Genomic DNA, 16,272 nt, shown 5'->3' on the forward strand with positions numbered 1-16,272 from the left:
TCAGAAAGCCCATCACCATGCAGGAATAAAACAGAGAACACAAGGTCACTTAACATTTTTTTTAATTAAAAAAAATAAAACTCCACCTACTCAAATTGCCTAAGAGGATGAGATTAGGCTCACATTAGCCTTAGGTTCACTTTGACAAGTTATAGGAGAACAAAAATTCTTAGCAAATTCCAGGAAAGCAAAAATCTTTAGCCTGGAATCTGGCTATAGGGCATCTTTTTGGGGCGCCTGGGTGGCTCAGTTGACTAAGCATCCAGCTCTCAGTTTCTGCTCAGGCCATGATCTCACGGTTCATTAGTTCGAGCCCTGAGCCACACGTTGGGCTCAGTTGCTGACCGTGCAGAGCCTGCTTGGGATTTTCACTCTGTCTCAAAATAAATAAACTTAAAAAAAAAAAAAAAAGTATCTTTTCTTCTTATTCCCCTGGCTCAAAATCTTACTAAAATTAGTATCTTCAGGGGCACCTGGGTGGCTCAGCCGGTTAAGCGTCCGACTCCGGCTTAGATCATGATCTCACAGCTCTTGAGTTCGAGTCCTGAGTCAGGCTCTGTGCTGACAGCTCAGAGCCTGGAGCCTGTTTCCAATTCTGTGTCTCCCTCTCTCTCTGTCCCTCCCCTGCTTGCACTCTGTCTCTGTCTCTCAAAAATTAATAAACATTAAAAAAAATGTTTTTTAAATTCGTATCTTCAGTAGAGATAAATCAAGAACAATTGTATTCCCTAAAATAAAATTCCTCAGAAAATGATGGAGCAATTATAGGATTCCTGTGACAGAATTTTTGCTTCACGTACTAATTTCTTTTTTGTTTTTTCTTTTTTTGAGAGAGAGAGAAAGCACGGAGAAGGGGCAGAGAGGGAGACAGAGGATCCAAAGCAGGCTCTGCACAGACAGCAGAGAGCCCAATGTAGGGCTCGCACTCCCGATCCGTAAGATCGTGTCTTACTTCGGACACTTCGACTGAGCCACCCGGACGTCCCCACGGGCTAATTTCTAATCCAATTCCCGGCCACTTGCATTACCGCAGAGCATGCAGCGTCTAAGGGCTCCACCCTCGTGCACACTACTAGACCACGGGGGAGAAACAGGCAGGTTAGGCCCCTCTCTTGCACCAGACCCTTTCTAGGCCCTGTACCTAACTGCTATTTTCTTTTCTAAAGGAAGCCCCCCAGACTGTTATCAACTCTAAGTCCCACAAAATCTGGATTTATTCCTGGGGAGAAAAATCGAGACTCTTCCCTCAAAGTGCCGACAGCCCAAGAGCATCAAGGTCCCTTCCTGTCCTGCCTCATCTGTAGCCGCTGGCATGAGACTCCCACGGGCTGGGGCCTCCAGTGCGGTCACGGGCCTTATCACGCATTTCATGCGGGCTCCAGGTAAGGCCCACTAATCTACAGCTTTTCAAAAAGACCCTCTGGTGATTAAGCACCGCACTGGTGTTCCAGCCTTGGGTCTCCCTTCCTTCCCGGGCACATTCTAGAGAGCTGCCAGAGTAACAGCAGGCCTGGCACACTGTGCTCCCCTCAGTAACATTTGCTTGAGGGATATAAATACGAATTGCTTCCTTGTTCAAAACCATCACCTGCTTTCAATATCCACAATATAAAATGCAAACCCCTTGGCCTGGCGGGCTCCAGCCAGCTCCGGGTCCAGCCTCCTCCTGACACTTCTCTTTCGCCCCCAGAGTTCTGTGCTTCTGAAATGCTCCCGGGCACCCCTCAATGTCATGGCCTCTCGTGCTTTTAGGTCTTCAACTGGCTGCCTCTGATACCCACTACGACCCTCGCTCACCCTTGCAGGCACACAGAGCACACACAGCTATACACATACACAGCATGGCTTCGAGGTGGCTTGATCTGACCCACCCCCACACCCCCCTTCGACAGGCAGACTTAGGCAGTTCTACTTTGAAACATCCTAGGCACCGGCTAAGCATGTGCATTACAGTTCTTCTCACACCAAGCTGTCATTGCCTTGAGGCTCTTCTGCTCATAATTCTGAATTCTGAATTCTGAAGGGTAGGATCTGTATCTTTTCACCTCTGTATCCAGGGCTCCCAGCCACAGTGCCTGGCCCATTATAGATTATCAATTTGGGAAAAAAAAAAAAAAACATTTTGGGGACACCTGGATGGCTCAGTTGGTTGAGCATCTGACTTTTTTTTTAATGTCTATTTATTTGTTTTTGAGAGAAAGGGAGAGCACAAGTGGGGGAGGGGCAGAGAGAGAAAGAGGGAGACACAGAATCTGAAGCAGGCTCCAGGCTCTGAGCTGTCAGCACAGAGCGCGACACGGGGCTCAAACCCATGAACCGTGAGATAATGACCTGAGCTGAAGTAGGATGCTTAACCAACAGATGCCCCAGGCATCTGACTCTTGATCTTGGCTCAGGTCATGGTCTCACAGTTCATGAGTTCAAGCCCCACATAGGGCTCTGTGCTATCTGCTCAGAGCCTGGAGCCTGCTTTGGATTCTGTCTGGGATTCTGCTTGGGATTCTGTCTCTCCTTCTCTCTCTGCCCATCACCTGCTTGTGCCCTCTCTCTCTCTCAAAAAATAAATAAACTTTAAAAGAAAAACATTTTAATGAATGTAAAGAGAAATTATAGGAAATAGATAACATATGACAGGATAACATCAACAAGTAGAAAACTTCTGTATACACTGCTATTTTTTAAATTACCAAACAATAAAGTGCCTATGTATGAAAGAATTTATACTACACTGTATGCAAAGATTTATTCTTTTTTTTTTTTTCTTTTTTCTAGAGAAAGAGCAAACACAAGCCAGGGAGAGAAGCAGAGGGAGACAGAGAATCTTAAGCAGGCTCCACGCTCAGCATGGAGCCCATAACCTTGGGATCATGACCTGAGCTGATATCAACGGACTGAACCACCCAAGGGCCCCTCAATACAAAGGTTTATTCTAAAGGACAACACTTATCAGCAAATAGGGGCACATTTTACTCGCACAAAAGGAAACGTGGCCACCCAAGGGGGCAATGAATGGAGAGCCTCTCCCCTCAGAGTCAGCTATTTGGTATTTCTAAATTGGAACCACGACTCCTACACCTCAGAAACTGGAGTTACAAGTCTGAGGTGCTAATGCCAGAACCATCCGTTACATGACCAACAAGTGGGTAATACCTCCCAGCTTCAATTTCCTTATAGAAAGGAGACAATAGTACAGACCTCACAGGGTTTTTGTCGGGATCAAATGAGTAATTTATATGAAGTAATACGTTAGTTCGGTGCCTGGTACCCAGAAAACACCCAATAAATGGATTTTTTTGTCATTACTTCCAGGGTCCATAAAGCTTAGCCCACCCCCAATGTTTAATAGGACTGCCAACATTTCTTAGCACAGAGCAACACCCAGTTATGTATTTCCATACAGACTGCAGGACAGCTGGGCTCTGATGTGCTTGTCCCCTCAGGGCTACAAGGGGCTGTGTCTGGAGAGGGTGGAAATTTCTGCCATCAGCCATGCAGGAGAGCATGTGGGTCCTCTGGGAGAGAACTCAGGCCATGGCATACAATGTCTCCAGGGCCCTGTTCACAAGGCAGATCTCCTGTATCCTCTCGGCCTCCACTCTGGGGTCTGGGCCTTCCAGGAATCTCAAATCCTTGAGCACTCCTGGCTGTTCTCTTCATCTTCATTTCCTTTTAGTGATCTCTGAGCTATAATGATACAGTCTAGCCTCATTTCAGACTTAACGCAATGTGGAGATCTGATTGCTCACTTTGGGGCCCAGGCATGAAAGGGTGAGCAGCGCACCCCTGAGGCCAGCAAGGTGATGGTGGCAGCAATAGGGACACAAGTCCACAAGGTTAAGGTAAGTCTCAGGGAAGAAGAGACCCCATGGAGGGTTTGAGTTGGCGCTGGGTAAAGGGAACAGCAGTTCCGTTAGCATCTTGATCAGCACGCTAGAGCTTAATGCACAGAAGCTATGAGCCTCTTACCTCCTCAAAGGCATCGCAGCCTGTCACCACAATGCTGGGTCTGAACTGGTCCATTTTCAGTTTCTTCTCCAGCCTGGTATTCAGATCCACCAGGGAGGCTTCTGAGAGGAGCATGATCGGGCTGCAGTCTGGGTAGGCCACCTGAGCCAAGAACATGGCACCATCAGGCCTCACTGGCCCGTGAAATGCCTCAGCCCAACAGAAAGCTAAGCAAAGTCTGGAAGTGGTGTGTACAGGGGGGACAATGCAGAGGGACAGTGGTGTTCAATGAGGGGAGAAGACCCCGCGGTCTTGGAAACAGCCAAGTCAGTGCCAGGCCGGTTCCTGCCACCGGGCCTCGCAGGGGCTCCCCTCACACACACACACGGCAACAGCCAGGGCTTAGGGCAGCGTCACCTTCCAGGACTCCCCCTGCTCCTCACTCCAGCGCCCAGCAGTGACCCTCTTCCCACAGCACTGCCGTAAAACAGGCCGCCAATCCACCACACTGTCCCCATAATTTCTTCAGGCGGCACCCATTCACTCCACGTGCATTTATTAAGCACCTGCTCTGTACCCAGCACTGTTCTAGATGGCATAACAGCAGTGAACAAAGCATTCAAAAAGCTTGTAGTTCAGGGAGGAAGGGGAGGGCTGCCTAAGCGGCTAGCATTTTAAACCTTCTCTCACTGCAAAATCAAAGGCTGTGGTCTCTGGGCTACGGCTGACCCAGAGGTGGCCTCCTTCAGAGGATACCCTTTCAGTGCCCGAAATAACCACACCACACTGATGGCCAAGGGAGCCCTGGGAGAAAGCCCGCTTCTGTAATTTTAGGAAACCTGGTTCAGTCCCAAACGAACCTTTCACTTCACCTTCCCAACCTGTTTTCTCCTGAGCCCCCCACCTCCCTGGGGGTCACCCCTAGCTTCTCCCTCCATGGTACCTGCCGCAATCTATCCTCCACGCTCCACCTGGAGGCCCTTCCCTCTCCGTCCCCAACACCTGCCCAGAACGCACCCTCCGTCCTCCTCCCCTGGGCCATGACTACACTCTCCTAACTGGGATCCCAAGAAGGAAGCCCGACACAGAGGGGTGACTGGCAGAAGCCAAGGGCAGCTCTCTGTAAGCTCACCTGGTAATTCGGTACAAGGGTAGAGAAAATTTTCTTCGATGACCTTCCCTTCATGTGATCCTCAAACTGAACCAACCTGAAAGCTTCTGTTTTCAAGAAGCTGGTGAACCACTTAGCTGCCTGGTCGCCACAGTCCCTGCCCTTGATGTCCATCCCAAACAGCCTGGAAGGGTCACAAGAGAACACCAGAGTTATTCTCCTGCCTCAACACCCTGAAAGATTAGCGCTAAAGACAGAACAGCTTGGGGGCACCTGGGTGGCTCAGTCGGTTGAGCGTCCGACTTTGGCTCCAGTCACGATCTCACGGTTCTTGAGTTTGAGCCCCGTGTCGGGCTCTATGCTGATGGCTCGGAGCCTGGAACCTGCTTCGGATTCTGTGTCTCCCTCTCTTTCTCTCTGCCCCTCCCCCGCTCATGCTCGGTCTCAATCTCTCTCAAAAATACATAAACATTCAAAAAAAATTTGTAAAGACAGAGTAGCTGGACCGCACGTCTTCAGGCCAACGGCCAAAGCTGAACAGAAGCAGGAGGGGAATCTGCAGAATGTGCTCCAGGGAAGAGCTTCTCAAAGCCTAATATGCCTGCACATCACTGGGATCGTGTGAAAATGCACACGCTGATCCAGAAGGTCTGACTGGAGCCTGAGCTTGTGCATGCCTGACAGGCTTCGGGGCGGCTAAGCTGCTGGTCCACGGACCACACTTTGAGTAGCAAGGATGCAGGATCCTCTCAGAAGGGACTCTGGTGTGGCAGATGCAGCCTGAGCTTGGAGTCTGGCAGCACCTGAAACTCCACCGTGCTCTACTCTGTGATTTCACGCCAAGCATTCAACTCCCCTGACGCTGTGTTTCCGGTTGTAAACTGGAGATAATAATACAGTACTTACCCACAAGGCAGGCACAGATTCCATTAGATAACACAATGCTTTTTCTGCTTGAGCACTACTAAAAAAAAATGTTCAAAAGCTACGCACCCCTCACAGAATTGCAAGTGGACATGTAAACTATTTTTATGGTAAGTTTAATTTGTTGTGGAAGATATAAGTTCCATTGAGTTATAAATACTGACATTTAAAATAAAATTATTGCAGGGCCGCCTGAGTGGCTCAAACCGTTAAGCATCTGACTCTGGCTCAGGTCATGGTCTCGAGGTTCTTGGGTTCGAGTCCCACATCAAGCTGTGCGCTGCTTGAGATTCTCTCTCTCTCTCCCCGCCCCTCCCCTACTTGTGCTGTTTCTCAAAATAAATACTTAAAAAAATAAAAATAAAATAATTATAAAGTGTATTATGTATACTAATATACAAATATATAAAATTATGCCCTGAAAGCATGCAATGGAATCCAAATGCCATGGTGGTTTGACACCCACTCCCATCCATTTTAAAAACATATGGTTGGGGCGCCTGGGTGGCTCAGTCGGTTGAGCGTCCGACTTCGGCTCAGGTCATGATCTCACGGTCCGTGAGTTCGAGCCCCGTGTCGGGCTCTGTGCTGACGGCTCAGAGCCTGGAGCCCGTTTCAGATTCTGTGTCTCCCTCTCTCTCTGACCCTCCCCTGTTCATGCTCTGTCTCTCTCTGTCTCAAAAATAAATAAACATTAAAAAAAAATTTAAAAAAAAATATGGTTAAGGTCTTCTTTAATAGTCCACATTTTTTTTTAGAGACACGAGTGCCGAATCTTAACCACTAGACCGCCAGAGACAGTTTTACAGAGAAAAAGAGTATACTCATGATTAGAGAAAAAGTGGCGGGGCAGGGAGTAGGGAGGGAGAGAGAGGGAGAGAATTTTAAGCAGGCTCCACACTCAACACAGAGCCCAACATGGGGCTCGAACTCATGAACTGTGAGATCACAACCTGAGCCAAAATCAAGAGTCAGATGCTTAACCGACTGAGCCACCCAGGCACCCTACCTTTTGTTTTCAAATAGGCTTCAAGCCCAGCACAGAGCCCAACACGGGACCCAAACCCATGACCTGGAGATCAAGACCTGAGCTGAGATCAAGAGTCGGATGCTTGGAGTGCCTGGGTGGCTCAGCAGGTTGGGCATTTGACTTCAGCTCAGTCATGATCTCATGGTTTGTGGGTTTGAGCCCCACACTGGGCTCTGTGCTGATAGCTAAGAGTCTGGAACCTGCTTCAGATTCTGTGTCTCCCTCTCTCTCTGCAATCCCCCACCCAACTCGCACTCTGTCTCTATCAAAAGTAAATAAACATTAAAAAAATAATTTTTTTTAAAAAAGCCCTGTGCTCTCCGATGTCCCCAGTCCCACTCTGACCTTTAGACTCACTTTCTTTTCAAATGGCCTCTCCAGCCCCCTGTCGAATCTCCATGCTGCTCTCAAGTTTCCTGGGCTCTTTTTTTTTTCTCTCTCTCTCTCTCTAACCCCTCTTCAGGGACCCATTGCTTGACCTCTGATTAATTCTTAATTCAGTCCCAAAGCCTTCTCAAGGTCCCCTCCTGGCCTTCAGCCTTGCCCCTAAAAGTCTCCTCAAACAACAAATTACTTGGAACAGACTCGACCCCACTGTTCATCAGTTCCCACAGCACCTGCTCCTGGATCCAGCACATTCCTCAACCCCTCACAGCAACACCCGTGGATGAGCACACGCTTCTGCCCCCCAGCTTCCGTCCCCGAGGTGAGCCTACTGTGGGCACTTTGAAAAGTAGAAAGCAGCCGGTGGATAAGAGAATACTAACAGCAAAACCTCTTTCTCATTCCCGAACACTGCCCTTCCACTGGTCCCTTCTCCCCCATCCCTGCAGCAGGCGGTACCTATCCCTCAGCCATTTGAGGGGTAACCCCTCGGCTTCTCCTATTCTTCCAGAATGTTATGCAAAATCCACGCTCTTCCACATTTGACACAAAATGTTCCATAATCCTTTTTAATTTTTTTAATGGTTATTCATTTTTGAGAGAGAGAGAGACAGAGCACACACAGGAAGGGGGCAGAGAGAGAGGGAGACACAGAATCCGAAGCGGGCTCCAGGCTCCGAGCTGTCAGCACAGAGCCCAACGCGGGGCTAGAACCCATGGACCGCAAGATCATGACCTGAGCTGAAGCTGGACGCTTCACTGACTGAGCCACCCAGGCGCTCCAAAGGGTAGTTTTAAGCTCAGACACTTTGCTTGAAAAAGTATACAATCAGGGCACAGGGAGCACTCTGTGGCCATCCTCTGAGCCTTGGGGACCTATGGACAACCTCAATTTCCACATGCTGAAAATGACAAGTGCCCTAGCCTCTAGGACTTCCGGGCAGCACCAGACAAGGCCCCCTTGAGCCGTGGCATTTGACAGCCCTGCAGGGGTCCTACAGACTGGAAGGAAGCCCAGGGCTGGAGACGTGTCTAGGAGGCCAGAGGTGGGAATCTCCCACATCTGACTGGTGCAACAGGTGCCTCAGTCTCAATCCCAGACCTGAGAGGCTGCAACATCACCTCGAGAAGCTCCTGCACCCCTCTCACCCAACCCTGAGATTCGGCTGGTATAGTCTCCACTCACTGCCTCGTCTGCCTGGCTGGGCGCGGGCTGCCACTGCTGAAGCGAAGCCCCTCCAACTTGAATAAACAGAGACAAACTCTAAAGACTGGCCCTGTGTCCGCCCCCCCCCCCCATATGTATCAATCACGCTTTTGTATTTCCTGTCTTTTTGATGCTTTGACATCCTGGGATCTTGCCGACGTGGAAGGAACTGTCCTTCCCAAGTCTGGTCAGTTCCTACGGGTAGTAAACGACCCACCTGCAAGGGCGCCTTTCGTGTGCATGACAACCTATCCAGAGTCCCCACCCCAGCCTCCTCCCCTGTCTGCTTTTATGTTCCAGGCCACTGTCACCCTGCCCGAATACTCAGGGCCAGGTACCAGACAAACAGGGACAGGACCTCTATGCCCCAGAGCCCACTGGAATTACTCAAACTAGCCAATCCTAAAGCTGTTTATCCTGCCGTGCCCGGTACCTCCTGTGGAAACCACAATAAAGGCTCTTGCTCGCTGAGGTCGTTCCCCCTGACCTCCCACCCTACCTCAGCCCCCACCTCCTGACCAACCCTGGGGTCCCTCTATGTGGCCCTCTATGACATGCCAAGCCTCCTGTTTCCAGAGATCTGTATGTCCTTACACATCACGGTCATTTCCACATCTGCACTCCTTAGCATACCTGATTAAGACAAATCCCAGGGACCCTGGAAACAGCTCTCTGCCTCATCCACTCGCACCTGACCACGGGATTGATCCCAGCCCAGGACAAACCTCTTAAATATTTCCTTTACCGGGGCACCTGCCTGGGTGGCTTAGTTGGTTAAGCATTAGACTCTTGATTTCAGCTCAGTCATGATCTCAGGGCTCATGGGATTGAGCCCCGAGTCGGGCTCCATGCTGATAGCATGGAACCTGCTTGGAATCCTCCCCCACCCCTCTCTCTCTCTTTCTCTTGCTGTCAAAATAACCAAACATTTTTAAAAAATATTTCCTTGACCAAACTCATCAGCTACTATAGACACTGTAACAAGACAGGGTGCAGGGAGAAGCCTGCAGGAAAATCAAGTCCGCTGCAGGTCCCCGGGGGCCCCAGGCAGCGCACCTGCAATCATGCAGCTTGTTTGAAGAAGGCAGCTTGCCCGGCAAAACCAGCTGGTCCATGCCCGGAGCCCTGAGGATCAGGCGGTCGCCCTCATAGGTGATGGACACCAGCACCAGGCGAGGCTCCTGCCGGGCGGTGACCATGTGCCCATCTTCCTTAATCACCAGCCAAAACCTGCCAAGGAACAGACAAGAACACACTCAGAAAGGCCTCTTCCACGTTCTCAGTGGTTTCCGTCTAGCTTTCTATTTCATCAAAACCCTCCCCCTACCCGCACTCAGGATCCAACCATTTTTTCCCAGACAATTATCCAGACCTGGCCAAATTCTTTGGGTCCAAAACATGGTGCCCCCAAAAGGAGCTTCTTTACAAGAAACAGCCCTGGGAGAGAACATGTGGCCAATGCGTAAAAATCTCCAGTTCTTGGGGCACTTTGGTGGCTCAGTCCAACTTTGGCTCAGATCATGATCTCGTGGTTCATGAGTTCGAACCCCACATCAGGCTTGTTGCACTGAAGCTATTGTCAGCATGGAGCCCACTTCAGATCCCCTGTCCCCTCTTTCTGCCCCTCCCCTGCTTGTGCACTCACATCGTCTCTCTCTCTCTCTCTCTCTCTCTTTCTCTCCGAAAAATAAACATCAAAAAAAATAAATAAATAAAAAGGGGCACCTGGGTGACTCAGTCAGTTAAGCGTCCAACTTTTGGCTCAGGCCATGATCTCACGGTTCGTGGCTTTGAGCCCCACATCGGGCTCCGTACTGAACAGCTCAGTGCCTGGAGCCTGCTTTGGATTCTGTGTCTCCCTCTCTCTCTGTCCCTCCCCTGCTGGCACTCTGTCTCTGTCTCCCAAAAATAAATTTTAAAACGTTAAAAAAATTTCTTTTGAAGAAAAGAAAATCCCCAGTTCCAAAACTCCAGAAAATGAGGCTGATTTAGGGACCTTCCCTTCACCGCTTAAGTAATTATGGTGCTCAGTTTGGGGCTTTGCTTTGGTCAGAAACTTCCCTGTGTCTGTTCAACACTCCTCCGAGCCCCTGGTCGAAGCGAAATGTCTTCTAAGTCTTTTCACTGTGGAACCAGACGGGGCCAAAACTGCTGGCCCAAGTCATCTAGAACCCTAGACAGATTCTTGTTATGTCCGTGATTCCGAAGGATGCAAACGGGCCTCCGCTCTGTTTAACCTCCCATGGCCCGCAGATCTGTCGTCAGGAGACCCCCAATTAGCCTTTCTTCCTTGTGCGCATGTTCTGATTCAGAGAATGAAAATTCTCACAAACCACAAGTTAGATCAGAACTCGACTCATCTCTAGAGAGCTGCTATTCTGGCCTCGGTTTTCACACCGCATCCTATCTGGGGTGGGGGTGGGGGGGATGGGTAAGCTAGAAAGGGGGAGGGAGGCTGGTCCGGGGAGGTCGCCTACGTTTTGATCTTCAGCAGAGTGCATGTTTTGGGTTATTCCACACAACTCTTTGATTACTAAAAAAAAAAAAAAAAAAAAAAAAAAAAGAATTTAAAAAGCGTTCTGCCCTCTAGAGAGTAAGTTTCAATATCCTTTTTTTTCAACATTTTTTAATGTTTATTTGTTTTGAGAGAGAGAGAAACAGAGTGTGAGCCAGGGAGGGGCAGAGAGAGAGAGGGAGACGCAGAATGCAAAGCAGGCTCCAGGCTCTGAGCTGTCAGCACAGAGCCTGATGTGGGGCCCGAACCCACGAACTGCGAGATCATGACCTGAGCCAAAGTCAGATGCTTAACTGACTGACCCATCCAGGCGCCCCTCAATACCCATTTTAGACAGAACACAAGTGCAGCGGGTGAGGAACTCTGCGGGCATTGATGTACAAGCAGCAGCTGAAAGCTGGGGCTTTCCAAACGTGAGTAGGACAAAAAGGACAGCGCCTTCCAGAACGAGGGGCAGCTCCTCTAAGAGAGACATTTCCAAATATGACTGGAACCAAGTGGGAACGCCTGCAAGAACCTGATGAGGATGTCTGATCTCAGAGTGCAGACAGCTCAGTCCCTGCCTTCACCAGACCCTAGTGGTGTCCCTTCCCCCCTCGCTGGCACCTGTGCTCTGTTAACCAGCATGCGTGTTGGTGTCCAGGTATGGCAGTGGAGGTAGGACCGTGCAAAGGCATCTTAGGAACTGTCTCGGCTGTTCCCATCCCGGAGCTGGTGACGCTGGGCAGTAGCAGGCTCCGTCCCTCTGAGAAGCCGCCTCCTTCCTTCTAGGTAAGCTGCCTCCTTCCTTCTAGGTAAGTTAGGAACCTTCTAGAAGGTTCCCAGGGTTGTCTGGCCTACTCATCTATGGGGTTCTGTGGCCAAGGGAATCCCTGCTCCTCCGTTACAGCTCCATTCCCCCCCGGGCTGGGCCCCGTTCCTATTTCCAGCCTCATCCGTGGGTGCGGAGTTCCGGGTGACCCTGCTCTGGTCAACCCCACCACCGCCGGCACTCCGAGCTGGCCACAAGTCTTAGCACCAAACAAGACTCCCTCTGAGATCTGCACACAACCCAGACCCATGTCCCAACAGATGTCTGCAGGTTATTTCTGACAGCGAGTCCCTCGCTGGGCTGAGTTTTCTCATCCCGCCCCCCCTTCCCCATCCACCTCCACTTTAGCCCTTCCCGCGGGCTCACAAGCGCCGCCCTGCGCTCCAGCCAGTGGTATTGCAGCACAGGAGGTCACCCCTGGGTGTTCACAGTGAGAAGGGGAGGGGGGGCGCTGGACATTTCACGCCACCTGCTGCAACCGGAAAGGCAAGTGGCAGCTTGCAGGAAGTCTAACACCGGGACGGGACAGAGACACCGACCCAAGATAAAACGCTGCTGCCTGTAACATACCGCGACCACCCTCATTACCCTGTCCACTGGGGTAATGCCATTTGTCATCTCTTGCACACAAATGATGCCCAGTGAATGAACAATCATCTCTGTTCTGCCAGATCTGAAAGAACGTTAAGTCTGGATTGTGGATTCTTCATGACCAAGTTGTCCCAAAACGAACACCTTCCTTTACGCATAAAGCATGGGTGTGTGGTGTAAGAATCAATGCAGAGGCTGGAGCTCATATTCTCCAAAAAAAAAAAACCACAGCGGTGCCCTGAACAGCCACAGAGGTGGGAGAGCAGAGCCCAGGACAGCTGGAAAACCTTATTTCTAAACTTAGAAATTGGCCTGGGAAGTGGAAGTGCCTGAGCCTGAAAAAGGGCGGGGGGGGGGGGGGGGGGAGCAGGGACCCGGTGACAGCAGGAGGGTAAAGTCAGGAGGAAATGACACTCAGGATAATAAATTAGAAATCTCATTTCTCCAGGAGATCACAGTCTGTGCACAAAACATAAAGGGCTGGCTTCAGCAGGGGTACGACAGATGCACAAAAGACTGAGTCATATATGCCCACTAAGGAGAGCCGGATTTACAAGGTCAAGGAGGGCAGCCAACCCTCCCCCTGTCTGTGCCAATCAGGCAAGGCCAGCATTCTGCTAGGCGGCCTCTAAACCGGCTCAAAGTTCAGGGTGCCCAAGCCAAACATTCACAGATCTGTTCAGAGCTCTGAACAAAACAGTTCTAGAAGTCGGAGACACAGAGCCCTTTAGAGAGGAAGAACCCACCCAGCTTCTTAGAAGGGTTCCAAAGACACAGGTTCAAAATGGAATTAAATACGAGAGGTCTTTTCCTGTGTTAAAGGCTAGTAGTAGTTTCGTTATGAAAGTCTTAGGTTGAGAGAACAGCGGTCACTTAGCAGAGTTCTTTCCAGCTTGCTTTCAATTATCCTTCAATAAATGAAACCTAGATTAAATAGCCTCTTTGAGACCGTCAAGTCCAACCCCTCTCTTTTGTGAATGAAAAACAAAAATGAGGTGCAGGGAGGTTAGATGACTGGGCCCGGGTCTCCTGAGGCTCAGTACAACCTTTGCTTTTTTAAATCACACTGCCTTCAGAAAAAAAGCACGTGATTGCTGCACCCACAGAGCTCTGAGTTCAAATCCCCCCAGCACATAACTGTTTGGTGATCTTGGGTGAGACGCTCATCCTTTCTGATACTGTGTTTTGTTTTTGTTTGCTTGTTTGTTTGTTTTGCAGAGTGGAGATAATATCTAGCCCACAAGACTGTGATGAGGCTTGCATAAGATCATCTACGTGACAGGATTCAGCTCGGGGTCTGAGGCATCCGACGCACTGAGTCAACGTTCCCCTGCCTTGCCCTGTCTCATCCCAGTCTCCACACCCCACCACCGCACAAAACCCCAAGCATTTGTCGTTCAAAACAAAGTTGTTGTTTTTTTTTCATTGACGGAAGAAAGGGGTTGTTTTGAAAGTGCAATAATCACAGCGAAGCAGTGACAACCAGAAGTGGGAAAACAGTCATTAGACAATCAAAAGAGACACGGATAGGAACCGGAAATCCCTCTTGAGAAATCACTTCGGTCCTTCAAGCGGGGAAGGAAGTAGCACAGCCACTTTCTCTGGATGTGCATCATGAGAATTCGCTCCTCCCTGTTTTTGGAGTCTGTCCAGTATCACTAAAGTGAAGTGGTCTTCCCAGCAGTAAGAAGGCTTTTCTAATCGGTCACGCTTGAACAAGCTGCGACCAAGCTCTTCTCCTTACTGGCCCCCAGACACCACCCTCTCATCACAGAATCAGATTCCCCCGGGGAGATTGAGACACGACTTGAGACGGCTTCACTCTTGGTGATTCTGATCCCATAGGTCTGGGATGGGACTCCCAGGACATTTAAGTTTTAAAAATCTCTCCAGGATTAGAAATCCGGAAGGAGGTGGACGGAAACTCCCCAAGAGTTACACGGTCGGCATACGCGATATTTCTCTAGGACAGGGTGTGGAGTTTTTCAAAGCTGTGAGCGTCCACATTTGTTAAAGACAGCTGTCTTCGGAGAATAGTGAATCCATGTGTCGTAGAGGGACCTCAGGGCAGCAGACGGCCGCTGCTAGAAGATTCCTTGAACAATCACCTCGCAAACCTCCTCCTCCCTATACAGAGAGGACCACAGCAAAACCATCCCAGATAGGAAGGCATCTTAACTGAAACGAACAAAAGATGGGCATTCTGTTCTTCCTTGTTCACTCTTTCTAGAGTTTAGCATCCTTCACCATATCGAGCGAGCCTTCCAGATATCCTGCATAATTCTGTGTCAAGGAGTATGTTTCTGTAGCCTCACCTTTGGGATGAGTTAAATGACAGGATACCTTTTTCTTTTCTGAGAGAGGAGAAATGAAATTTCCATGCGCCAGGCCTTATGTGGGTGGAAACTTTACCCAAAGTTCTTCCTTGAGGACCACTCTGCCTCTGGAGAGAGGGGACACACTCTTCCCTTAATGGCAAATATTACGTTTGCAGCCCCCCATACGCCTTCTCCCCAACACAAAACTTCACTCTGCTCATTACTTATGAAAGCGGGTCAAGTCTCCCCACCTCCTGGTTCTCCTAGGCACCTTCCCCAGGACTAGAGACGTGTGAGGAACAAACTCCAGCAAGCCCAAAGCCAGTGTCCTTGAACAAGACTTGGTTTCAGCGTTGCTGCGGTCCGCCCACGAGTGCTCATAGCATTTTATTTTCTACCACTGTGCTACAGACCTAAGATAGAATCAGAAAGTTTAGAACTAGCAAGAGACTTGGGAGACGACCGGGTCAGCCCCGTCCTTCTACAAAGGAGGAACCTCTCATCTAGAGAGGGGCAGGGGTTTGCCCCTACCTACCTACCCTTCCAAATCTGAACAAGACAGGAACTGACCTTCCCAGGTAAAGGATCAAAGGCAAGGCGTCCAACAGGCAGCCCAGGAAACGCCGGAGGCAAACCTCTACCCTCCCTCCCGCGAGCGGGCCCCCACCCGACCCCCGGGAGGTATCGCGCAGCCCCGGCCCGGTTCGGCCCGGCTCGGCCCTACCTGTCCCGCAGGTGGCCGCAGCGCAGCCCCAGGGCCGTGCACTCCGCCGCGCTCACCGCCACCCCCTTGCAGGACTTGACCGGGTAGATCCAGAGCTGCGCCACCGTGCCCACCTGCTGCAGCCGCCGGCGCCGCCTGGACCGCGCGCGGCGCCAGGCGACGGTCCCCAGCGCCACGGCGGCCAGTCCCAGCGCGGTCACCGCGAGCCAGCCGGGCCGGGGCTGCGCGGGGAGGCGCGACGCGGGGAGGCCGAGGCGGCCCAGGGCCGACGAGCCGGCGGCGCCCATGGCGGAGCGGGAGCGGGCGCGGGCGGAGCGGGGGCCGCGGGGGCGCTGGAGGTTCGGGGCGCGCGGGACGAGCCGCGGTCGCCGGGTCGCCGGCCCTCTAGTCCCTGCAGCACGCGTCCAGGTGGCAGGCGGCCGCGCGGTAACCGGACGTGAGGCCGCAGCTCTCCCCGCGCTGCGTGCGCCCTCTGCCTGCGCCGCGACGGTCCCCGCGCAGGACCACCCCTCGGGCCGCGCCCCCCCCCCACCCCCGCGCTCTCCACGCCCCTTTTCGCGCGCGCCTCTCGGCGGCCGGGTCGCGCGCTCCCAACGGAACCCGGGAAGCAAAACCGCAGACGGGGGAGCGCGAGGTTGTGAAACGTTTAGCAACTACTTGCTCTGGCCGATCCCTCCGGGGACTGCGGGACTTGGGCCCCCCACCCGCTCCC

The 16,272-nt window shown here is 51.3% G+C and overlaps 1 protein-coding gene across 3 annotated transcripts in view; it reads right to left on the reverse strand.

Annotated features, from left to right (window-relative positions):
* The window catches only part of MTARC2 (mitochondrial amidoxime reducing component 2), a 41,192-nt gene extending 25,131 nt beyond the window's left edge, over positions 1 to 16,061 (reverse strand). The window contains exons 1-4 of one of the 3 annotated variants that reach the window (XM_019465671.2): positions 15,561 to 16,061; positions 9,658 to 9,831; positions 5,078 to 5,240; positions 3,967 to 4,107 (exon numbers count right to left, since the gene is read on the reverse strand). In XM_019465671.2, the coding sequence (XP_019321216.1) occupies positions 3,967 to 4,107; positions 5,078 to 5,240; positions 9,658 to 9,831; positions 15,561 to 15,847 (765 nt within the window). In that variant the 5' untranslated portion in view covers positions 15,848 to 16,061. The remainder of the gene's footprint in view (positions 1 to 3,966; positions 4,108 to 5,077; positions 5,241 to 9,657; positions 9,832 to 15,560) is intronic. The other 2 variants (XM_019465670.2, XM_019465669.2) reach the window with 2 other exon arrangements.
* Between the last annotated feature and the right edge of the window lie 211 nt (positions 16,062 to 16,272).

This window comes from Panthera pardus, unplaced genomic scaffold (genome assembly GCF_024362965.1).
Source record: "Panthera pardus isolate Hobbes unplaced genomic scaffold, ASM2436296v1 HiC_scaffold_21, whole genome shotgun sequence".
Taxonomy (NCBI): Eukaryota; Metazoa; Chordata; class Mammalia; order Carnivora; family Felidae; genus Panthera; species Panthera pardus.